Source organism: Indicator indicator, chromosome Z, assembly GCF_027791375.1.
Source record: "Indicator indicator isolate 239-I01 chromosome Z, UM_Iind_1.1, whole genome shotgun sequence".
Lineage (NCBI taxonomy): Eukaryota > Metazoa > Chordata > Aves > Piciformes > Indicatoridae > Indicator > Indicator indicator.
In genome coordinates this window covers 17,706,824-17,732,035 of record NC_072053.1, presented here as the reverse complement: position 1 = coordinate 17,732,035, position 25,212 = coordinate 17,706,824, and the positions used below count along the sequence as shown (strand labels likewise).

General features: G+C 49.5%; 2 protein-coding genes across 2 annotated transcripts; one reads left to right on the top strand and one right to left on the bottom strand.

Moving 5' to 3' along the window:
* The first annotated feature begins 1,970 nt into the window (after window positions 1–1,970).
* LOC128979743 (myogenesis-regulating glycosidase-like) lies at window positions 1,971–4,107 on the top strand. Its single transcript, XM_054398100.1, has one exon. It carries the CDS (start codon window positions 1,971–1,973, stop codon window positions 4,005–4,007), a length of 2,037 nt encoding a protein of 678 aa, XP_054254075.1. The 3' UTR covers window positions 4,008–4,107.
* A 7,394-nt stretch (window positions 4,108–11,501) lies between these two features.
* LOC128979765 (myogenesis-regulating glycosidase-like) lies at window positions 11,502–13,592 on the bottom strand. Its single transcript, XM_054398127.1, has one exon. The coding sequence runs from the start codon at window positions 13,590–13,592 to the stop codon at window positions 11,502–11,504; it is 2,091 nt and encodes a 696-aa protein (XP_054254102.1).
* Between the last annotated feature and the right edge of the window lie 11,620 nt (window positions 13,593–25,212).

Genomic DNA, 25,212 nt, shown 5'->3' with positions numbered 1-25,212 from the left:
TTTGCCTGAGACTCTTCTTCAAACTTCCCTTGCCCTCATCCTTGGTATAATCCTGTGCTGCTTCTGGTTCACCCTAAACCAGGAAGGGTTGATAGAGGGCGTAAAGGTTTACCCCAAAAACAGCATCTGCCCACCACCATCTCTTCCCTGCCTTTATTTCACAATTTTTGCTGTGCTCAGCTGGCTTCACATCACGTGCTGATAGGTGAGGGCCCCATTCTGAGGGGCAAGATCCATCCCTGGGTGGCGGGGTCAGGGTATTTGCAGCCACAACTGTCTGGTGCTGGAGCTCCCTGCCAGTGAGTGAGGGCTCCATGGGACTTGGCCTTGGGACAAGTCGTTTAGCTAAACTTATCACCCGTTCAGGCTAATCACATCCTAATGCCAAAGTAATCCCATTTAAAGCAACTGGCAGCCTAGAAAGTTACCAGCTCCCAAGGAAAGGTTAAAATGACCCTGCCAGTAATAAAAAAGGTCCCCCAGATGTGAAACTCATCCCAATGCATGTTCCAAGATGAATATAAAGTGCTGTATGTGAGTCTGCACAGATCCAACTCTGGGTTTACACCTGGGCATCTCCACAGTGGAACAGCAAGGTTTGGGTGATACTTAGGACCCCTTTCTGCTTTACTTTGTTCATTTTGGGGGATAAAGGTCTGTTTGAGGTAGAGAAGAAAATGTTCTCCAGCTTGTTACCTTTGTGGCAGACTCAGTATTTAATTGTGGATCTTCTTTCTAAAAAAGAAACCAACCCCTTTGGAGGCAGTCATTTGTTCCCCGAAAGAGGAGGTTTTACTTCAGTCTTGGCTGGAGTTGGCAGGTTTGCAGCCCCAGTGCTTGGGGAGAAGGCATTGTACCATGTTTGCTGGCATTGGTCACGTACCGACCAGCTGGTCTGCAGCTCTGTAGCTCCTCTCCTTCCCCTGCTCTTCCTGTGACTGCATTTGTTTCTTGCTCTCTCTTGGCCTCACTTCACTTTTCCCCTCTGGATCCCCAGCACTGTACTTGGCCAAACCCAGCCAGCCCATGGCCAAGGAAAAGTCATTAGGCTCTTGACACAGCCTGCTTCCCTGGGGCCACAGTGTGAGCCGGGGTGGGCTGAAGCCAAAACGAAGCTCGAAGCTGTGCTGGGTAGACGAAGAACCTTTTGGAGGTCTTGCAGTAGTTGGTTCCAACAAAATTACCCTTCTTCCCACCTGAAGCTGTTGCAACAACCTGTGTGCATGGCAGAAGAAGCCAATCTCCTTCTGCATGTGCATGGTCCCTCTCACAGACATGCTTTGCTGTGCAATGCATCCCCTACGTGCTCCCTAAAACCAGCCATGAGCTGTTGGTAGCCCAGCCCCATTTGGCTGTCAGGCAGCTGTGAAGAAGCAAAACATCACCCAGCTCAAGCAGCCAGGGCATGCTGGGAATGGGGAGGGGACAATGCTGCAGATGAGCCGAGTTAAATCTGCCAGGGAGGCAGTTTGATTAAAATTAGGAGTGGCTGCCTGGAACTGATTACATGGTGTCTCTTATGGCTCTTAGTTATCTCTATCGTTAAAGATGCTGAAGGTCTTTCCCCTGAAAAAAAAGCAATTATGACAATTATTTGGTCCGTACTGCCCTGGGGTTATTCTCCAGATGGGGCTTAGGCTGTTCTCTGCACATGTTGTCTGCCCTGGGTAACTGGAGATGTTGTCTAGTACTCAGTGTACAGCACCTAGCACGTCGCAGCCCAGCAGCAGGGTGCCAAGAGGAGCTGCAGAAACTGAGACAGCAAGTGGGTGACAAGGCATCCCTTGATTCAGAGATTCTTCTCAGACTATTTATATCCTCTTCTTTTTCAGAAACACATGCTCTGGGACTCAGGAGAGGTGGGAATGCTCCTAACGGTCCATTTACTTGTCCTGAGAGCCCCAGGCTTCCTGCAAGGAGATCTTTCTTGCCACTCTTCTGCAAAAAAGCTCTAGAGAAAGTAAAGTACCATGTACACCTTCCTTCCTGAGAACTTCACACCAGTGAAGCAGAAGCCCTCCAAGGAGCTGAGGCCCATGCTTGGGGCAATCTTGCTGGGCCTCACCCTGTTCATTGCAGCAGTGGTGGCCTGGTGCTACTACACGGTGTCCCTGCGGAAGGCAGAGCGGCTCAAGACAGAGCTGATGGACCTGCGGGCAGATGGCTTTGTCATCAGGAACCAGCCCGGGGAGGTGGTCTTCCGGCTGGCCTTCCGCTCAGGCAGCCTCAACCTGGAGTCCTGCTCCAAGGAGGGTGAGATTTTGAGCTGCACGCGGTCCAGCAGGGGCCCGCTCAACTTCTTCATCCAGACAGTGAAGCCCAAGGACACGGTGATGTGCTACCGTGTGCGCTGGGAGGAGCTGGCGGACGGCCCGGCGGTGGAGCACACGATGTTTTGGGAGGACGCCCACTGGTACGGGGGCTCAGAGATGAGCACCCAGCACTGGCCCATCCGCCTGGCCGGCTACCAGGAGCCCATGCCCTACGTCACGAGTGATGTCTACTCTTTCCGCGACAGCTTTGGGGGCATCCTTGAGCGCTACTGGCTCTCCTCCAAGGCAGCAGCCATCAAGATCAACGACTCTGTGCCCTTCCACCTGGGCTTCAACGCCACTGAGCGTGCCCTCTTCTTCCAGGCCCGCTACAAGGACTCGCCATACAAGCCCCCGCCAGGGCAGCCACCGTTCCCCGAGCTCAGCTACCGAGTCTGTGTGGGCTCTGACGTCACTTCCATCCACAAGTACATGGTGCGCAGGTACTTCAATAAGCCCTCCAAGATCCCTGCTGAGAATGCCTTCCGATACCCCATTTGGTCCACCTGGGCTCTCTACAAGAATGATATCGACCAGGATAAACTCTTGAGATTTGCTGAAAAGATCAAGAAATACCGATTTAACTGCAGCCACATTGAAATTGACGACATGTACACACAAGCCTATGGAGACTTTGACTTTGACCCTGTGAAGTTCCCCAATGTGACAGAGATGTTTGCAAAACTGAGGGAAGATGGATTTAAGGTCACCCTATGGACTCACCCTTTCATAAACTACAATTCCTCCAATTTTGGGGTGGGAATTGAGCGACAGCTGTTCATTAAGGAGCCATCGGGACGGCTGCCAGCCATGGTGGAATGGTGGAATGGCATTGGGGCCATCCTGGACTTCACCAACCCAGCAGCCCGTGACTGGTTCCAGAGCCACCTGCGCCAGCTCCGACACAAATATGGAATCTCATCCTTCAAGTTTGATGCGGGCGAGACCAGCTACCTGCCCAAGCAGTTCAGCACCTTCCGCCCACTCTCAGACCCCAGCATCTGGTCACGACGCTACACGGAGATGGCAATCCCCTTCTATGAGCTGGCCGAGGTGCGGGTTGGCTACCAGTCACAGAATATCTCCTGCTTCTTCCGCATCATTGACCGTGACTCTGTCTGGGGCTATGAGCTGGGCCTCAAGTCCCTCATCCCCACAGTACTCACCATCAGTATGCTGGGATACCCATTCATATCTGCTGACATGATTGGGGGGAATTTTTTCCCCAACAAGACAGATGGTGCGGTGGAGATCCCTGACCGGGAGCTGTACGTGCGGTGGCTGGAGCTGTCAGCCTTCATGCCCTCCATGCAGTTCTCTATTCCGCCCTGGCTCTATGACAAAGAAGTGGTGGAGATTGCGCAGAAGTTCACAGAGCTCCATGAATCACTGGTGGCCCCGCTGCTGCTGGAGCTGGCTGGAGAGGTCACCGACACAGGCGATCCCATCATCCGTCCCATCTGGTGGATATCACCCCGTGACGAGGCTGCTCACAGGATTGACTCCCAGTTCCTCATTGGGGACACCCTCATGGTGGCACCCGTCCTGGAGATGGGCAAGCAGGAGCGTGACGTCTACCTGCCAGCGGGCAAGTGGCGCAGCTACAAGGGGGAATTGTTTGAGAAGACCCCGGTGCTGCTCACAGACTATCCTGTCGACCTGGATGAAGTTGCCTATTTCCTCTGGGTTTCCTAAGGGGCTTCTCCATCTGCTTTGGAATAACCATGCCTTACTTAGAACTTTATAACAAATAATAATTCTAATTGCACATTTCATTTCAAACTGGGGATAATGAAGGGAGTTAAATAGATTTCAGTCTCTTTTGGGGTAATTTTTTTTATTTGAAGTGCAGGTCATCTTTTTTAATTTGGGACAGGTGGGAGATAGCAGTTGAGTTGTGGTTGGCAAAATTTTCTCAGTGGAGGTCCAGAAGGAGTTGTCAGTCTGTCTGTAGACACAGTAAACCCAATACCTTTCCGTTCTCAAGGATTTCAAGAAGTGGAGGTTGATTAGTGGGATTATTTTTGGTCTTATGACAGCACCCAGTGCTGGGCATGAGGGCATCTGATGTGGGACGGTTGCTACAACACAGCCTGCTGTAAGTTATAGTATGGCAAATAAATTTCAGACAATGTTTTTAAGAGCTAAAAACAGATAGATGGATGGATGGATAGATAGTTACATAGGAGGTTTTTTCCCCATCTGGTGTAACCTGGCACTGGGACTCGCAGTTGCTCCATATTCCTGCTTTCCTGGGTAACAGACAGCCAGGTTACTTGAATGATGTCCAGATATTTTATCTGTATGGGCTGCATATCACTGGGGCAGCTGCATCCCACCTCCTCACCTATTCAACATCTGCTGCAAGATACTTGCCTGGGTGTTTTGCCTTGGGAGTCAACATTGCCTTTCCTAGAGCAGCTTCCCTCCATAGCAGTATGCCCCATTAGCCTGTTTTAAATCATTCACAGCCCTGCTTTCTTACGTGAATATCTTGCTGATACCATCAGTTTTCATTTTTTAAAAACAGAGGAGCTTTCAGGTTTGCTGCTGGCAAAAGGACTACCTGAAGCAGAGCCATTCTCAAAGTATGGGTGGCATTCCCCCCAGGAATAGTGGGTTCTGGGTAGTGGCATCTGTCTTGGATTGACAGTGACTTCTGCTGCTGTCTGGCCTAGCGGTGGGTGGAAAACCTGCACTGATGGATCTGGGTGTTGTCACTGCACCTGTGTAAATGTTCTCATCTGCTGTGAAATTAAACTTATCTCTGTCTCAGGTTGCAGTTAGAGGTGAGGAGTTTATTGAGGGTTTTTCTGAAGCAGCTTTCCTTGAGGACGAATCGGGAGCCTTTCTCAGGCAGCATTTGTGGTGCTGGACATAGGGTTGCTATCAGAGGCTTCTAAAGGGCACACAGGGTGATGTAGTCTTGCATCCCAAGTGCCTAGCAGTTGGGATGCAGCTGCAGAGATACCTCTTTCCCACCTTTGCTGTGTGGTTTTGTACTGGAAGGTGTATTTACAGAGAGACACGGGCAATCTCTGTTTCAAACAGGATTGAAGTCTGGCAGCCTTCCTCCCCAGGACAGGACATTCCTGGCTGTGCCCTTGGTTGGGAACATGTTTCTGCCCCTGAATTTTTAATTAGTCTCTGCGGAATTGAACTGCCTTGAGTGAGAAGGTTTGGGGCACCCTGCCCAGGATACAGCCAGCCAAGGAGAGCTCAGCATCTGCAGAGTTTCTCTTGAGATTGTTTCTGGCTGAGCATGGATCTAGGGGAGATGGTGCTATGATTTGAATAGGGTTGAATACCAGTGAGGATCTTTCTTAAAGCCTATCTCCTGCCACGGGGCTTTGCAGGAGGCAGAAAAGGAGATGCGGTAAACCTGAGGAGCAGGATTTTAGGCTTTTTGGGCAGAATATGAGGTGCTTTTGTAGTTAGGAAGGAAGTGAGGAAGTCCATTTTTCTGGACTCTTTGGAGCATCACCTGAGGTCTAAATCTGCCCAGCATAATTTGGTGTTTCAGCCTCAATATGACACTCAGAGAAGCCCCATAAGTCCCTGCCCAGCTAGAGCACAACTGTGTCTCAAAACCTGTTTCTTGCGGGTTTTAACTATAAAGGACTCGGGTTTGCTCTCTGCCCCTTCCCTGGAGATGTTCAAGGTGAGGTGCATCAAGGCGCTGGGCAACCTGATCTAGTTGGGGGTGTCCCTGCTGACTTTGGGAAGGTCAAACTAGATGACCTTTGGAGGTCCCTTCTGGCCTGGACCATTCTGTGATTCTATGATTCTATGAAATACTTGTCCCCTCATCATGGGAGTCACTGGGTGGGGGAGATTTCACAGATTCATAGAACAGTTTAGGTTGGAAGGAACCTTAAAGATCACCTAGTTCCCAACCCCCCTGCCATGGGCAGGTATACCTCCCACTAGACCAGGTTGCTCAAGGCCTTGAACACCTTCCAGGGAGAGGGCGTCCAAAACCTCCCTGGGCAATTTGTGCCGGTGTCTCACCACCCTCATTGTAGAGAAGTAAAGATGTTACTGGACATCTCAGCTGCTGGTGAAGTGGGATCATTGACACAGGACCTCATGGGAAGGATCCCAGCAGAACCAGGAGATGATGTGTGTTTTCTCCTCAGCTGTCTCTGCTGTGCCAGTTACCACACCCCTCACTAGTCAGGGGTGAGGCTACGTAAAGAGAAAGGAAGTCTTCATTATTAAAATGATGGGAGCAGCTGGATGAGTGCCTTCAATGTCCTTGCAGTGGATTCAGGCACTGCCAGGAAGGTCATGGAGGATGTTCTCCATTAAACACACCTTCTTCCTTTCCCCTCAACAGAAACTATTCCAAAGTTTAAATTTTTATTTAACTACATGAATAAATGGGTAAGAATATAGAGTTCCCTTATTTTTCTAAATGCTATAGTTACTGCATCAAGTGGCCATGGCTATTCAGCATGCTCCAATTAGGAGAAAGGTAAAGTGTTGGAAGGACATAAAGGGTAATGCTGAAGAGCAGATGCATATGAGTTGCTCTCTGTGAGTCCCATGACAGCAAGCAATGACAGCAAGACACTGGGGACAGGATCAGCAGTGTTGCCTCAAGCTGTCTCACAGGTTTCTAGGTGTCCTTTCTATCCAAGTTTTTACCGAAACCACTGTTCCTAACACTATGCTGTAGCACTGCAGGACTCTAGGAGCTCACAGGCCACAATCATGCTGTGCACAGGCACCTTGGGAACTGCTACCAGAGAGCTTTGTCTGATTTACACAATGGGTCACTGGTTAAAGCAGGGTTTCATTCAACTTAGCCAAGGAAGAGCCCTAAAACAGGTTTGGGAGCTGGATTCAGCCTTTCCCACCCCTGCCTACAGCAGACTGTGTGTTTCCTGTGTTACTGAGTTTTGAAGCTTGCACTGTTGTATTGGGGTGTCTGGGTGCTTGTGTTTGCACATGCCATCCTACATCAGACTGTAATGCCAGGGGGGTTGTTTTTAACCACTTTTCTAATTCTTGTTATGAAGACAGAACTGTAACATGAATTGCCTTGATTGCTATAAAACTTCAGAAAACAAATGGAAGTTTGTCTATCTGTACAAAGTATGTGGGGCTGGTGGTTGAGTCAAATTTGGGGCTTTTTCACCCTAGACTTCACTGAAATCGGAACTGAAGTTGTTGGTTTATTAAGCTTGCAGCCTGAAGCTTTCACGTATGTTTTAAAGTGAGGAGCTGGCAGCCACCCTACTCATGTGTTTGCAGTGGTGACAGGACACAGGGATCATAGAATCACAGAATATTTTGGGTTGTAAGGGACCTTTGAAACCCATCTTGTCCACTCCCCCTTGCAGTGAACAGGGACGTCTTCAACAAGATCAGGTTGCTCAGGGCCTCATTCAACCTGACCTGGAATGTTTCCAGGGATGGGGCATCTACCACATATCCAGGCAACCTGTGCCAGAGTTTCACCATCCTCATGGTAAAAATGTGTAAAAAAATCTAGTCTAAATCTACTCTCACTGAGTTTAAAACCATTACACCTTGTCCTGCAAGCCAGGCTGAAGAGATTGTCCCCCTCTTGATTATAGGCCCCTTTTAGCACTGGAAGGCTGTGATAATGTCTCCCTGGAGCCTTCTCTTTTCTGAGCTGAACAGCCCCAACACTCTTAGCCTGTCCTCACAGGAGAGGTGTTCCAGCTCTTGGATCATTTCTATGAGTCACTCTCTGGACCCACTGCAACAGGCCCATGTCTTTCCTGTGCTGAGAACGCCGGAGCTGAACACAGTACTCCAGGTGAGGTCTCACCAGGTGAGGTCTCACCAGATGAGTGGCAGTATCGCCTCTCTTGACTTCTTGGCCACTCTTCTTTTGCTGCAGCTGAGGCTATGGTTGGCTTTCTGGGCTGTAAGCACACATTGCTGGCTTATGTACAGCTTTTCATCTGCCAGTACCCCCAAGTCCTTCTGTGAAGAGCTGCTTTCAGTAATAGGCAGGTGTGAAGAGGATGATCTGCATCATGGATTTCCCTTTCTTAGGCCCCAACAGCAAAGGCAATAGCTGTGCCTTAGGGCTGTCCTGGAAAATGCTGTGTCCAGGTAAACGGCCATGCTGTGCCCACCTCTGCAGTTGGGGACCCGACTGTCACAGCCCTGTTTCCACTGACATCCACCCAAAAAGAGCCCATTGACACTGACTTCGGGAGTTTTGTGGTCTGTGCAGCTCTCAGAGAACCTGTGCTTTGGGCCCTGAAGAAGAGGAGCCTACTCTTGGCTTCCCTTGGGCACTCCAGAAGGTATGTGTGGGCTCTGGCTGACTCCACTGCCCCTGGGGTCCTTCTTTCCAAATGGTCTTGACAGCCAGGATGGGTATGCAGTAGATGTTTGTGGCTATGGGAGTGCCAGAAATGGAGCATATGAAACTCCTGTAGGAGGCTGCTTTACCGAACACCGACCTCCTTTGCCCAATTTTTTCCCCAGCTTTTCTGTTGTTACTGTACAAACCACAACCTGCCTTTTACCACTTGGGCATCACTGGCAATGCCCAACACATGTGGCCTGGCTTGAGGAATGAATGGATCTTCAGTTTGCTCCTTTTACAATAAAGGGTATTTTCCCAGTGCTTTTTCTTTGCCTTCTCCCTTGGGTGTGAGTGACATCCATACATTTGGCTGATGCCCACATCAGGGTTTAAAACTGAAGATGTGGGGGCAGGTTGGCAAACCTGCATAATGCAGAAGCCCTCCCCAGAATTGGTGTGTTTTGTTTGCCTCTCAAAAGCTGGTGCTGTGTGAAAGGAGAGTATGTGAGGCTCACTGGGGGCATAGGACAGCAAGTGGGGTGTGCTCTATGCTGGGTTCTAGCTTCGTGGCAGAGTACAGCACAGGGAGGAGTGTTAATGGCAAAGTCCAAATCCCAGCTGGGCAAGAAACAAAAGCCTAATTTATCTGAATGAGGTGTGTATGGGTGACAGCAGAACAGCGGCTGCAGTCCCGTGAGATCCTGGCCACGAGCTCATCCCTCCCTGCCCAGATTCACAGATTTCATTAAAAGCAGTTTAAAAACAACTGGCAGATAGGTTGTTTTTAAGATTATGGAGTCCAAGACTATGGAGGTCCTTGGAGAAAGGGTATGATGACAGCAGCAGAATCCTTTTGGACACATGAACAAATTGGCAGTCTCAGGAAAAATGCAGCCTCACACTGGGAGAGCCATAAAGATGGTCTGGGCTGATGCAAAATCCCAGAGGCTGAGCAAAGGAAAACATGAACTTATGTTTCTTTTTTGCCAGTAGGGCTGCACCTATCATCAAAGATTAAGGGCAATAAACTCCTCTCACAAAAAAAAAACAACAAACCCACACCACACCAACCAACCAACAAACAAAAAAAACAGGAAGCTTGGGGTGAGCAATAGAACTGAGAGAGTCCTACGTCACCAGCGCCATCTGTGCAATAGTGCCAGCCCTTCCTTGGCAGTGGGAGTGCAAAAATCAGGACTGAAGCTTAGTGAGGCAGTCAAGATGACCCTCTGGCAGCATGCAGCACCAGCACAAGGGTGGGGTGCAGAGAGGTGGCGGTGGTGCCACCTGCTCGTCAGAGGCCTCTGACACCAGTCACCTGTGTCTCTCTGCAGCTCATCTGGGCAGCATGGAAAGGCACTAAAGGAAACACTGGAAAGGGATGAGTATTTGAGAGAGAGATTTTTTGCAGACAAGTGGTACCAGGCAGTTTGTATTATCCCCAGAGGCTGCATGAAGTCTTGGTGATGCTCTTTTTTTTTTTCACCCAGCCTGTGATGCAGGCAGGCAGCAGATCCATGTGTGTGCACACAGAGCACATGGATTTACAGGCATGTGGCATTAAGGCACTAGAGCCTGGCTCTCCCACCTCTACCCAGCACCATGGGTATCAGCTTTTCAGAAAGTTTTTTTTCTTGCTGCAGCAGCAACCAGAAAAATTCTGCTAGGACCCTCTGGCACCCTCTAGTTGCCCAGATCCAAGTGTCAAGAACCCCTCGGGGATTCAAAGCACCAGCTGAGAGAGAAAGCATTCAGAAAGGCTCCTGGAGTGTGAGAAAGCCCTTGATAAGGACTCAGAAACAGTCTGTTAACCCTCAACACTGCCAGGCTGAGCATTGCTTTCCCTTTTGCCTTGCCACTGAAGCTGCTTTCAGGGGTATCTGGAAGATGTTCTGGCTTGGCACTGCTCTTGTGGCATTGTGGCCATGAAGTGACCTTGTGGCATAATGGATCCACTGATGAGTAGTGGGGGTTCACCTGGGCATCAAAGCAGCTCTAAAGTGAAAGCAGTGTTCTGCATCCCATGTTTACTTTTTATACGGACCAGCTCTGTCACAAACCCCTACAGAAAGGAGCTTTCACCTGCCTTGGGGTCATGCACAGCTTTACCTCCCAGGCGTCTACTAGCAGTACACTGGGGTCAAGAAATTAATCAGTCTCTTGCTTTGGGAAAGGGCATTGTAGCCCAGAGACCCCAGGACTCTCCTAAATTGCTCAGTCATATCACCTTTAAACTTACTTTGCTTTAAAACAGGGAATACTGGATCAAGAGTGGAGAGCATTTCAGAGACAACCTGCCCACTTCACGCCTGCAGGTGTTGCTGAGACCCCTTCAACCAGAAGTCACCTCCATATGCAGAAGGATGCTGACTCATGGACAGGGATCTCTGTCAACACAACTAATGGTATGGGAGAACAAACTCCTGTGCCAGCAACCTTCTTATGTGCAGAATGAAAATTCAGTGCCTTCTTCAGAATAACCAAAGACTACTCTTTGTAAGAAAGATACTCTGCTTCAACTGCATCCTTGACTAAGTAAACTAGATACTCTGCTTCAACTGCATCCTTGACTAAGTAAACTAAATTGTGACTGTCTCAAAGGATGAGCTGTGAAACAGAGTGACAAAGCAGTTTACATAATTTCATGGAATAAGAAGTGGTGTGCCTGGGTTTTCTTGCTGGGAAGAGGTTAGGAGCAGAGGCAATGTTTCTAAACACTGCATTTGTCATATTGCAATAAAAAGACAGCAACCCAATATTTTCCAGTAAATTATGCTACAGCACTTGCCACAAAAAACAGAGGTCACAGAGTTTTCTTTTAATTCCATGCTATTAAAATTCTCAAGTCATTAAAGTACATTGTTTGTTAATCCCTGAAACTGCTGCACAGCCCCTTAGGAAACCCAGAGGAAATAGGCAACTTCATCCAGGTCGACAGGATAGTCTGTGAGCAGCACCGGGGTCTTCTCAAACAATTCCCCCTTGTAGCTGCGCCACTTGCCCGCTGGCAGGTAGACGTCACGCTCCTGCTTGCCCATCTCCAGGACGGGTGCCACCATGAGGGTGTCCCCAATGAGGAACTGGGAGTCAATCCTGTGAGCAGCCTCGTCACGGGGTGATATCCACCAGATGGGACGGATGATGGGATCGCCTGTGTCGGTGACCTCTCCAGCCAGCTCCAGCAGCAGCGGGGCCACCAGTGATTCATGGAGCTCTGTGAACTTCTGCGCAATCTCCACCACTTCTTTGTCATAGAGCCAGGGCGGAATAGAGAACTGCATGGAGGGCATGAAGGCTGACAGCTCCAGCCACCGCACGTACAGCTCCCGGTCAGGGATCTCCACCGCACCATCTGTCTTGTTGGGGAGGAAGTTTCCTCCAATCATATCTGGCAGTATGAATGGGTATCCCAGCATACTGATGGTGAGTACTGTGGGGATGAGGGACTTGAGGCCCAGCTCATAGCCCCAGACAGAGTCACGGTCAATGATGCGGAAGAAGCAGGAGATATTCTGTGACTGGTAGCCAACCCGCACCTCGGCCAGCTCATAGAAGGGGATTGCCATCTCCGTGTAGCGCCGTGACCAGATGCTGGGGTCTGAGAGTGGGCGGAAGGTGCTGAACTGCTTGGGCAGGTAGCTGGTCTCGCCCGCATCAAACTTGAAGGATGAGATTCCATATTTGTGTTGGAGCTGGCGCAGGTGGCTCTGGAACCAGTCACGGGCTGCTGGGTTGGTGAAGTCCAGGATGGCCCCAATGCCATTCCACCATTCCACCATGGCTGGCAGCCGTCCCGATGGCTCCTTAATGAACAGCTGTCGCTCAATTCCCACCCCAAAATTGGAGGACTCTGTGTGTATAAAGGGATGAATCCACAAGGTGACCTTAAATCCATCTTCCCTCAGTTTAGCAAACATCTCTGTCACATTGGGGAACTTCACAGGGTCAAAGTCAAAGTCTCCATAGGCTTGTGTGTACATGTCGTCAATTTCAATGTGGCTGCAGTTAAATCGGTACTTTTGGATGTTTCCTGCAAAATGCAGAAGTTTATCTTGGTCGATATCTTTTTTGTAGAGAGCCCAGGTGGACCAAATGGGGTATCGGAAGGCATTCTCAGCAGGGATCTTGGAGGGCTTGTTGAAGTACCTGCGCACCATGTACTTGTGGATGGAAGTGACGTCAGAGCCCACACAGACTCGGTAGCTGAGCTCGGGGAATGGTGGCTGCCCTGGCGGGGGCTTGTATGGCGAGTCCTTGTAGCGGGCCTGGAAGAAGAGGGCACGCTCAATGGCGTTGAAGCCCAGGTGGAAGGGCACAGAGTCGTTGATCTTGATGGCTGCTGCCTTGGAGGAGAGCCAGTAGCGCTCAAGGATGCCCCCAAAGCTGTCGCGGAAAGAGTAGACATCACTCGTGACGTAGGGCATGGGCTCCTGGTAGCCGGCCAGGCGGATGGGCCAGTGCTGGGTGCTCATCTCTGAGCCCCCGTACCAGTGGGCGTCCTCCCAAAACATCGTGTGCTCCACCGCCGGGCCGTCCGCCAGCTCCTCCCAGCGCACACGGTAGCACATCACCGTGTCCTTGGGCTTCACTGTCTGGATGAAGAAGTTGAGCGGGCCCCTGCTGGACCGCGTGCAGCTCAAAATCTCACCCTCCTTGGAGCAGGACTCCAGGTTGAGGCTGCCTGAGCGGAAGGCCAGCCGGAAGACCACCTCCCCGGGCTGGTTCCTGATGACAAAGCCATCTGCCCGCAGGTCCATCAGCTCTGTCTTGAGCCGCTCTGCCTTCCGCAGGGACACCGTGTAGTAGCACCAGGCCACCACTGCTGCAATGAACAGGGTGAGGCCCAGCAAGATTGCCCCAAGCATGGGCCTCAGCTCCTTGGAGGGCTTCTGCTTCACCAGCCTGATATTTTCAGGCAAAAGTGTTTCTCTGGTATCTCTCTTTTGAGCATTTCCACGTTTTCTTGTGCAGTGGGTAATGTCCATGATGCCTCTGCAGTGTCAACAACTGATTAGAAAATTTGTGATTGATTTCTTTTTTCTTCCAGTTGTCAGAGAGAAAATTCGAAATTTTGTGTGAAGATGTTTGTGGTCTTCTTTCCAAAGCCAGCCAGTCATACCTGCATTGTAATTTCATGAAATACAGGGTTATAAACACAAAAAAATAAATCTTGATCGAGGCTGTAGCTCCTCTCCCCCTGTCTGCAACCTGACAGCCTCCATGGCCCTGCAGCTCTGGCTTGCTTTGCTCTCTGTGACAGCAAGCTGCTCATTGGCAGCCAGGCTGAACTTTCTGGACTGGGGCAGTGCCAGGATTCCCATGACCCTCCCTTGGCTGCGATCTCACTGCGTCCTGCAGAGCAAGGGCAAAGGGATGAAATTAAGACAGAGCCTAGAGGAGAATGGGGCCAGGGAAAGGGACTGGTACCTGAGCATAAAAGCTAGACATCACAAGCTGATCTATCTTTAGTTATGTGTCTTGCTGGATTTCCCTGCGTGCCCACAACTTCTCCACATCAGACTGAGGCAGAAAAATAGTGCACTGAAATGCCCAGCCTCTTGCTGCCATTCCCCACCACCCCTCAGGGATGCAATCAGTGAGTGATTTTTTTATCTCTCTGTACTTTGCTCCTTCCCTGAGCTGTGTGCGGCTGTGGGCTGCACACATTTTATGGCCAGCACTGCACTGATCTGGCAAAGCTGGGCACACTGCTTCAGCTGCCTGTCCCAAAGCCATCACCACAGAGCAGCCCCTCCTTCCCTTGCAGAGGAAAAACTTTGTATTTCTATGCATCTCCATTTTTTATCATAATCCAGTTCCTGTAACTTCCAGGCTTATGCCAGGCAAGAAGGTACACTGAAATAGAGATGAAAGATATTTGGGCACAGAGTTTGAGAACGGGGGTGTAAAACTGAAGTTGTGTCAAGACCAGGACTACATTAAAACCTTGTTTTGCTGAGAACTGCTCAAGAAAGTTACACATATCCTAGCTGCATCAAGTGTCACCAAGGCAGCTGGTGTAGTGCAGCTTGCAGCATCTGAAAGAGCACCCACTGCCAGAAAAACCCAACATATTGCAGAAACTGAGGCAGATAACTTAATGTTTATGCTCTCAGTATAGCTGACAGGATGAAAATTTGCCAGAGCATCCTGAATGAAGAGGAGGAAAACAAGCCAGCTTGTGTAGCTAAGCCATGCCCAGCAGCTGCACATGCCAGGTGTATTCACCTGCACCACCATGACAAACAGTATCTAAGTATATAGAGATGATAAGCTGTCCAGGGAGCTGTTAAAAAGTGCCAGAGGTCAACATGTTCAGGATCAACCACAGCAGCCTCCCAGCCACCCAAACGAACTGCTCAGTTTGCTTTTGTAATGTGTTCTTGGAGTGAGTGAGGTTTTGCTGAGAAAAAAAAAAAAAAGCCATTGTGAATAAAAATGTTCCTGGGCCACCTCTGGATGGGGTGGAGGATAAAAGAAGGTTGCTGCTGCCCCAAAGAGAAGGTGATCCAGGGCAGGAGTGTATTTAGGGAGCAGGTTGGTTTACACACATACTCAGGGAGCTCTGCCAGCACCAAAGTGCTCAGAACTGACAGCCTCCTCAGTGCTGGCCTGGCTTCTTCCATGGCTTTGCAGCTCTAGCTTGGGTGGTTTCCAGAGAAGCCCTGGTGTTTTTGCAAAGCAACTTTTTCACTTTGAAGATGTTTTCGTGTGCTGCCCTTGGAGCTTTTCTCCTCCCCTTCCTTCCTCCTCTTGCCTTCCCAGCCAGCCTGGAGACCAGACTCTCCTTTAACAAGAGCTCCACCATTTTACAACATTAAATAACAAGGAAGTTAAAAGCAGAGTGAAATAAGTTTTCCAGGAATTATGATTTTTTTTTAATTAAAAAAAGAGGTTAAAAAAACTCCAAACACAGAGACTCAAACCCTTCCTCCAACAAACACCCCCGACCCCCCCCCCAAAAAAAAAAAAAAAAAGGGTGGAGTTTTACCAGCCTTCTGTGCAATGAATTCTCTCCCAGATAATTGCTTTAAATCCATTGATTTCCCTAAGGCTGGAAGATCAGGAGCAGAAAGACAGTATACAGGGGAGTCAGGGCTCCTGGCCCAGGCTATCCCGTCACCAGGGCCTTTTGGGTTTCTTCTCCCTCCTATGATGTGCTTGGATGCTGTGTTGGTACCTCAGCCAGGCTCATCACAGAGGAGAGGTGAGATGTGAGTGATCAGTTGGAAAAGCTGGCACACCTGGAGTCAGAGCAAGATAAAATTGGGATTCCTAGAATAGATCCTGACAGGCTCGTTCGTGCCTTTCAAGGTTTGTATCTCGTGAAAGCCATTAAACATCTGCTGGCCTATCTGCCAGCTTGAGTGCTGCCCAGGGGTGATGAGACAGAGTCCTTCTAGGTGACTCAGACCTCAGATCCAGCATTTTTCTTGCTCTGTTCATGGGATTATGCCATCCTTTCACCATGAACATTTAGCCAGTCTATTCAAATACTCCTATAGCACCCTGAAAACCATATGCACTGGGGACACAGGCACTGTTTTGTTGTATTTGGGCTAATCTTATATGGGCCTCAACCAATCAATCCCCTGAAAGGATCTGGGTTTCCTCATGTTGAGGATCTAGGCACGCACAGATTAAAACATTGACATATCCAGCATGCACCGTGGCATGAAGAAAATGAGCTAGGACTTTAGAGCCTCTTAAACAGGAGCTCGGTAAGGATTTCAAGTAGTGAAATGCATGTCAGCAAGCTCAAAGGGCAGATATGCACCTAAACCCCTTTGTGCACCTACCCTCAGAGCTTACGCCACATCAAATCTTTTCCCAGCAACCCCCTGATCTTTTGGCTCATATGGCAAGGTTTGCCAGGCCTTTGTTCAAGTCCTAGCTATGATTCCTGAATCCCCAGGCTTTTCTCTCCATGCATTTACATGCCTTCTGGCAGGAGGAGAGCATCACTCTTCAAACAACCCATCAGGAAGCAATTCTGTATTTAAACAGAGCAATAGCTTTCTATATAGAGGTTCCTTTTGTAACAGGTTGTCAAACACTTCAGAGTTGCTGTCAGGCGCTCATAGAGAGAGTACACAACATGTTCTAGCAGAGACACTGGTAGCTGTAAGTCATGCTCATAAACAAACTATTCCCTGTTAAACTCTGCAAGAACTTATTAATCATTTACTGAGCCCTTTCAGACTGTTTCAAATAGAACCTTTTTGACAGAAAACACATAAAAAGCAGAAAGCATCTCCCATCAGCTCTCATTTCCCATTGCAGCCTGGCACACAAAGGCATTGTGTGGGGAATTTATTCCTAAAAGGGCCCATTTTTTCCTAAGTTTCTAGACGACATGAAGAAGAGGTATCTGCTATCGCCACAGACAAGGAAGGGGAGCAAGGGAGAGCCAACCTTATCACATGAGCTGAAACAGATTACCTACAAAGCCAACAAAGCTTAACACAAGGGGTAAGTGGCTGGGGGATGGATGCAGAGTGAAGTGACATTGCCAAGAAACCTCTGCAGCAAATGTGATGCTAGGGGCACCAAAGTCCATGCCTATCAGAAGCACCCAGTGATTAGGAAGCAGCTGGAACTACCTGAAGAGGTGGCTGAGAAGGGACACAGACAGAATCCCTCCTGTAAAGTGGTGCAAGATCCCTCTCCTCCTGGAAGAAAGGCTCACACATGTCTTGAAGAAGGAAGGATATTAGCCACAGTGCTGCACATGTCCCTCACCCCAGCTCTGGGCTTTGAGCAATTCCTGAGAGTTCCAGACAGGGCAACAATCATGGCTGGCCTCACGGACTTGACCCTTGGACAGTGGGGATCTTGATCTTGCCCAGGGTCCTTAGGCTGAAACAACAGTTTGCTTCATACTAAACACGTCAGCAGCAGAATCTGGCCTGACAGGAGGCCTGTGGCTGTATTTTAGAGAGATGCACCAGCAGCACAGAGAGAGTTGTGCCAGCTCATGCTCACCCGACTGCTCTGAGCACACTTATTTCTGGGAGCCAAGTTGATCTGGGAGTCTCTGCACTGCTCCCTGCAGCTCCTGATGCCTGAAGGATTTTTAGCTCATCTTGTAATCACAGTGACTGCACAGATTGTGCTGTCTTGTGTCTATACAGTGCTGCTGCAAAGCTGGTAACCCCACACAGACTTGACAGTGCTGTAAGACCCTTGGAGCCAGGCAAATCCAGCTCAGTTCTAGAGCAATAATATTACCTGGGGGTTTTCTTATCCAGAGGATCCCAGTCCCTCCCTACCGTAAATAAAGTGGAGCTGGCAATGTGCTCTGGCAGCCCCAAAACCCAACCATATCCCGAGCTGTATCAAAAGAGGTACATCCAGCAGGTCAAGGGAGGTGATTCTGCAATTCTGCTCTGCTCTTGTGAGACCCCACCTTGAGTACTCTATCCAGCTCTGGAGCCCCCAGCACAAGAAGGGCATGAATCTGCTGGAGGGAGGGTCCAGAGGAGGACCACAAAGATAATCAGAGGAGCACATCTGCTACAAGAGCACACTGAGGGAGTTGGGTCTATTCAGCCTGGAGAAGAAAAGGCTCTAGGGAGACCTTAGAGCAGCCTCCCAGCATCTGAAGCAGAGATACAGGAAAGCTGGAGAAAGACTTTTTATAAGGTCATGTGGTGACAGGACAAAGGGCAAAGGTTTTAAACTAAAGCAGGGTAGATTTAGATTGGACATTAGGAAAAAGTTCTTTACTATGAGGGTTGCAAGACACTGGAAAGGGGTTCCCAGAAAAGTTGTGGATTCCTCATTCCTGCAAGTGTTTAAGCCAGGCTGGATGAGGCTTTAAGCAACCTGCTCTATTGAGATGTGTGTCTACCAGTGGCAGGAGGATTGGAACTAGATGATCTCTAAGGTCCCTTCCAACTCAAGCTATTCTATGATTTTATGATTAGTGCCCAGGTCTTTCAGTTCTATTTGCTGTAAGAGCAGGCAGTGAAAACTCAGTGCTGTCCTCTTACGTGAACCAACTCCTTTTCAAGTCAGCAGAAAAAAAAACCTGCAAAAGCAACTTTTTCCCCATTTCAGGTCTCTGATTCCTGAGCCTGTACACAGAGTCCATATGCTACTCCAAGCTCCAAGCAGTGGCGGCAGCATTCCACTGCACACTGAGCTACTCTGCTTGCATCTTTGGGAAGGAGCTCCATCTGCTGATCCAGTGACCCTGGATGAAACGCAGGGAGTATTATCCCAGAACTGCAGGGTGACCTATCATCGTTCATCTCCTGAGCATCATCAAGACCATCAGACCCTACTGCATCAGGATCAGTGCTTGTAAGGAGTTCTATGGAGTTTTTGAGGTACCCTCTCTTGATGAAGAAGAGGCAAGTAGAGCAGAGAGCAATGAGATAAGCCCAGGCACAGGGAAAAAAAAAATACCATGTGTTGCAGCTGCAATTGTGTGAGCAAGCTGGGGGGAAATGGGAGCACAGCAAAGGGGGAGAAAAAAAGTGTACTGTCATCTCAGGCAACTGCCTGCCAGGGTGAGGGATCTGGGCAGTTTATCTTGCACCTTGCCCCTGTGGGCTTTTTTTTGGCCCTGATGCACCCACAGTGGGAGGACAGGCCCTCAGGCAGGCTGAGGGCATCTGCTCTGGGCTCCTGAGAGAATCAGCCTGTTGCTTACATGGGAGTAAGGCTGTGAGTAACTAACCCAGGCATCTTTGGAGATGCTTCTTTATTCCCAACCAGCTCCACTTCTCGGCCATCCTTTCTTGGAGATACAGGATCTTTACTGAGGTTATCTTCCTAAATGTTTGATACCAACAACCACGGAATGTTACACACACATAATGTTAGGGATTGGAAGGGACCTCGAAAGATCATCCAGTCCACTCCCTGCCCTGCCAGAGCAGGATCACCTAAAGTGGGTCACACAGGAATGCATCCAGGTGGGTTTTGAATGTCTCCAAAGAGGGAGACTCCACAACCCTCCTGAGCTGCCTTTTCCACTGTGCCATCACCCTCACAGTGAAAATTTTTTTCCTCATGTTTCCATGGAACTTCCTATGCCTCAACTTCCATCCATTGCCACTTGTCCTGTCATTGGGCATCACTGAGAAGAGCCTGACTCCATCCTCTTGGCCCTCACCCTTTACCTATTTATAAACATTAATGAAGTCACCCCTCAATCTCTGCTTCTCCAAGTTAAAGAGCTCCAGCTCTCTCAGTCTCTCCTCACAAGGGAGATATTCCACTCCCTTAATCATCTTTGTGTCTCTGTGCTGGACTCATTCAAGCAGTTCCCTGTCCTTCTTGAACCAAGGGGAGCAGAACTGGACATAATAACAGAATCCACAGAGAAAAGCAAAGTGACCTTTTCACCACAATATTCACTATGATGCTCTCCATCCAATAGAAGGGCATCTCTACCCCTTCTCCTCCTTCTCCTGCAGGAGAGACACACTTGCTCAGTGACACAGTGGATAGTGTTTGCATTTTCAACACCAGCCATGCTTTTTAAATTAGAAATGTCTGGTATTAAGTGCAACCCAATACATTCCCATGAGCAAAATAAACCAGTAATCCCAAAGAAACCACTTCTGTGATTTTTCTTGAGCACAGTGCCACAGCCAGGCTGGAGAAACCTTGCCAGGACAAGAACATACCCAAGCCTTCACTTTCGTTTGTCTGTATGGCTGTGCCATATCTGCATCAACCTGGGAAGAAGCTGGCTCTGTTTGAAGTCAGATCCTCACTCTGAGAGAAGAAAGGCTGAGAGCCTTTATTCCAGAGCTGGTCACAGAGGGAATTGCACCTTTGCAAGGCTCTGATGTAAGTCTATGCCCTTGCATGGATGCCAACACTGTACTGATTTAAGTGGACATCTTGGTCACTAAATGAAGCATCTCCCAGCTCTCCAAGTGATTCCTGGTCTCATGGGCAGAACTGGGAGATGTGATATTGGCACCAGAACTGGACCCCAAAAGCAATAGTGAAGACATAATTTTTATGTGGTTTTATGCAAAAAAAAAAAAAAAACCAAAAAAAAAAAAACTTAATGATATATCTGAGTGAGCATAACCCCAACAAACACATGGGACAGACTAGTGTAGAGAGGACGTGGCTGAATGGGAGTATCTCAATAACTACAACGCTGTATCCTCTGCTGATGCTCCACTGGCAGCCTTTGCTAGTGTCTCTTGAGGAGGGGTGTGTGGTTTTCACAGAATGACAGAATATAAGGGGTTGGATCAAAAGGATCAAAAGATTGTCTAGTCCAACTGCCCTACAGAGCTAGGGAAGGTGTGGGCTCCCTCAGAAAGGAAACAGGTGAAATGGTCACAAGTGACGTGGAAAAGGCTGAGGTTCTCAATGACTTCTTTACCTCAGTCTTCACTGCAAAGGTCTCCAGCCACACTCCTGGAATAGTCATGGAAGCTAATGGCAAGAACCAGAAGGAAGAACTGCCCATCATAAGTGAAGATCAGGTTCGTGACCATCTGAAGAACCTGAAAGTGTTCAAGTCCATGGGACCCGACAGGATACAGCCACAGGTACTGAGAGAACTGGCTGGTGAGGTTGCTAAACCCCTCTCTACTATATTCCAAAAGTCCTGGCAGTCTGGGGAAGTCCCCACTGACTGGAAAAGGGGAAACATTACTCCCATTTTCAAAAAGGGGAAGAAGGAAGAACCAGGGAACTACAGGCCAGTCAGTCTCAACTCTCTGCCTGGTAAGATTATGGAGCACATTCTCCTGGAGGCACTACTGAGACAGAAGAATAGTGAAGAGGTGATTTGGTACAGTCAGCATGGCTTCACCAAGGGCCAATCCTGCCTGACAAACCTGGTGGCCTTCTATGACAAGGTCACAACACTAATAGATGAGGGGAGAGCAACTGATGTCATTTACCTGGACCTGAACAAAGCCTTCGACACTGTCCCACACCACATCCTGGTCTCCAACTGGTGACACATGGGTTTGATGGGTGGACCACGAGATGGATAAAGAACTGGCTTGATGGCCTCACCCAAAGAGTGGCTGTCAATGGCTCCATGTCCCAGTGGAGGCCAGTGACAAGCAGAGTCCCTCAGGGATCAGTCCTGGGACCAGTCTTGTTCAACATCTTTGTTGGTGCCATGGACAGTGGCATTGAGTGCACCCTCAGCAAGTTTGCTGATGACACCAAGCTGTGTGGTGCAGCAGACATGCTGGAGGGAAGGGATGGCATCCAGAGGGACCTTGACAGGCTGGAGAGGTGGGCACAAGCCAACCTCATGAGGTTCAACGAGACCAAGTGCAAGGTCCTGCATCTGGGTTGGGGCAATCCCAAGCACAAATCCAGGCTGGGCAGGGACTGGCTGGAAAGCAGCCCTGAGGAGAGGGACTTGGGGGTGCTGGGGGATGAGAAGCTCAACATGAGCCAGCAGTGTGCACTTGCAGCCCAGAAAGCCAACCAGATCCTGGGCTGCTTCAGGAGAAGTGTGGCCAGCAGGTCAAGGGAGGTGATTCTCCCCCTCTACTCAGCTCTGGTGAGATCCCACCTGGAGTACTGTGTCCAGTTCTGGAGCCCCTATTACAAGAGGGATATGGACATGGTGGACCGTGTCCAGAGAAAGGCCACCAGGATGATCAGAGGGCTGGAGCACCTCTCCTATGAGGACAGACTGAAAGAGTTGGGGCTGTTCAGTCTGGAGAAGAGAAGGCTCTGAGGAGACCTTCTTGTGGCCTTCCAGTATCTGAAGGGGGCCTACAAGAAAGCTGGGGAAGAACTTTTTAGGATATCAGGTAGTGACAGGACTAGGGGGAATGGAATAAAGCTGGAAGTGGGGAGATTCAGACTGGACGTGAGGAAGAAGTTCTTCCCCATGAGAGTGGTGAGAGCCTGGAATGGGTTGTCCAGGGAGGTGGTTGAGGCCCCATCCCTGGAGGTGTTTAAGTTCAGGCTGGATGAGGCTCTGGCCAGCCTGATCTAGTGTGAGGTGTCCCTGCCCATGGCAGGGGGGTTGGAACTAGATGATCCTTGTGGTCCCTTCTAACCCTGACTGATTCTATGATTCTATGATCACCTAGAGGAGGTCACACAGGAAAGTATTCATGTGAGTTTTAAATGTCTCCAGAGAAGGAGACTCTACAATCTCTCTGGGCAGCCTGTTCCAGTGCTTTGTCACTCTCACAGTGAGAGTTTTTCCTTACATTCACATGGAACCTGCTATCCTCCTGCTTGCCCCCATTGCTCCTTGTCCTGTCATTGGACATCACAGAGATGAGCTTGGGTCCTCTTGATACTCACCCTTCATATATTTATAAATATTAATGAGGTCACCCCTCAGTCTTCTCCAAACTAAAGAGCCCCAGCTCCCTCAGTCTCTCCTCATAAGGAAGATGTTCCACTCCCTTAATCATCTTTGTGACTCTGTGCTGGACTCCTTCAAGCAGTTCCCTGTCCTTCCTGAACTGAAGGGCCCAGAACTGGATACAGTATTCCAGATGTGGCCTCACCAGGGCAGAGTAGTGGGGAGGAGGTCTCTCGACCTTCTCACCACAGCCCTTCTAATACACCCAGAATGGCATTGGCCTTCTTGGCCACAAGAACACATTACTGGCTCATGGTCAACCTTCTATCCACTAGGACCCCCAGGTCCTTTTCCCCTTCACTGCTCTCCAGCAGGTCAGACCCCATGGGGTTGTTCTTTCCAAGGTGCAAGACTCTGCACTTGCCCTTGTTGTATTTCATTCAGTTTCTCAATGTCCAACTCTCCAGCTGGTGTAAGTCCCCCTGAATGGCAGCACAGCCTTCAGGTGTGTCAGCCACTCCACCCAGTTTTGTGTCATCAGCAAACTTGCTGACAGCGCTCTCTGTGCCCTCATCCAGGTCGTTGCTGTGCCCTCATCCAGGTTGTTGATGAATATATTGAATGTTACTGGTCCCATTACTGACCCCTGAGGGACTCCACTAGATACAGGCCCCCAACTAGACTCCGTGCCAATGACCACAACTCTCTGACTTCTTTCCTTCAACCAGTTCACATCCACCTCACTACCTGATCATCCAGACCACACTATCTCAGTTTAGCTGTGAGGATGCTGTGGGAGAGTGTGTCAATGCTTTACTGTTTTACCTGGTGCAAAGCCCAAACTGTTGTATGAAAAGCCAGGCTCAGCCTAAGCAACCCTCAGAGTCAACATCAGGGCAGACTAGCAGTGAGACCCTACTCCCTAGCCAGGACTTCATATACCCCTTCCATCACCCTCCAGCTCCAGGACCCCCCACAGCCTGTTTGCAAAGTTTACCTTTGCTGTGACCTATAGTGATGCTTAAATTCATCTCAGCAGAAATAATTCTCCCTAAAGAGGGAACCCTGTGACAACACAGCTGAGCACAGGGTTGGAGCAGACATATCCCACGCCCCTCTGGGCACTCTTCCCAAAATTTGCCTTTCCTTGCCAGTCTAGCCCTGCTTCTTCTCCTATTCCCAGCTCTGGTGAAGGCAGTCCGCCAGCCTGCTTAGCATTCGTCTCTCACTGCTGGGAGCAACAGCGGCTGCTAAAGAGCTGATCTCGGCAGCTGCAAGCACCTCGGTCCAGTGTCCCCCCCACTCGTCATATGATTTCTCCTAAGGGATAACCACTGAGCAGGACGAGTCACCAAGCCGATCCTTTGCTGATAAGCCAGCTGCCAAGTCTCCAGTGCTAGACAAAAGAGTTTTTCTCTTCCCAGAAGGTTTTTCTGCAGTGAATGACAGAGGAAGGGGGAAAAGTGAGCTGCCTGACACTCCTTGTAGGCAACAGACTTCAGGGGCTCCCTCCCTCTCACTGTGCTGGCAGACCATGGACCTTTTCAGGCTGAGTCTGGGCTATATTTGCCTCCTTCCTTGGCTTGAGGGTAAGTCTTTTCTCCCTTGGGGTAGCTGGATAATGGGAACTGAACTGCCTCACAGGTTTTAACCTGCCTTCCTGTTGAAGTGTTTCTTGGGCTGCAAACCTCCGAACCCACCAGCTGTAAAACAAGTGCCTGTGGGCACATTTCAAAGTATCATTTTAAATGGGATTAAACACAAAGGTACAGGAGAATGAGAGACAGGCTGGCAGGGTGCTGGGATGGTTTGGCCAAGGACACCATGGCATCATGCTGGCTGCTCTCACAAAGCGCTTTTGAACTGCTAAGAGTAGTGGATAAATAAATGTGTTCTGAGGCTAAGGCAGGCACTGAGTAACCTCTCAAGCACTCTGCTTCCTGACCAACTGCTCCTTTGCAGCTGATATGAGCGGGCTCCAAGCTTGCTGGCAGCATGGGAGAGGGTGGTTGGAAGAGGAGCAGGACCCCATTGCACTAGTCCTGCTCCTGTGGTGGTCAGCTGGGAGTGGGATGTGCTGGGGAGCTGCACGCTGCAACTTGCTCTTCTTCAAGGAGCAGACCTGGTAACGGCTTGTTTTAACATTCAGCTGCTTGCTGAGGCAACTTGAATCCTATATCCTGCTGATACAGTGGACTATTTTGAATCTGAGCAGCCTTGGTTTTGACATGCATGGGAAAGCAGAAGTCCTGCTGAGCATCATCCTGCAGATCTGGGGAGGTGCTACTCAGGTACGAAGGAGTGGTGCTACCTGTGGTTTTGCCCATCGCATT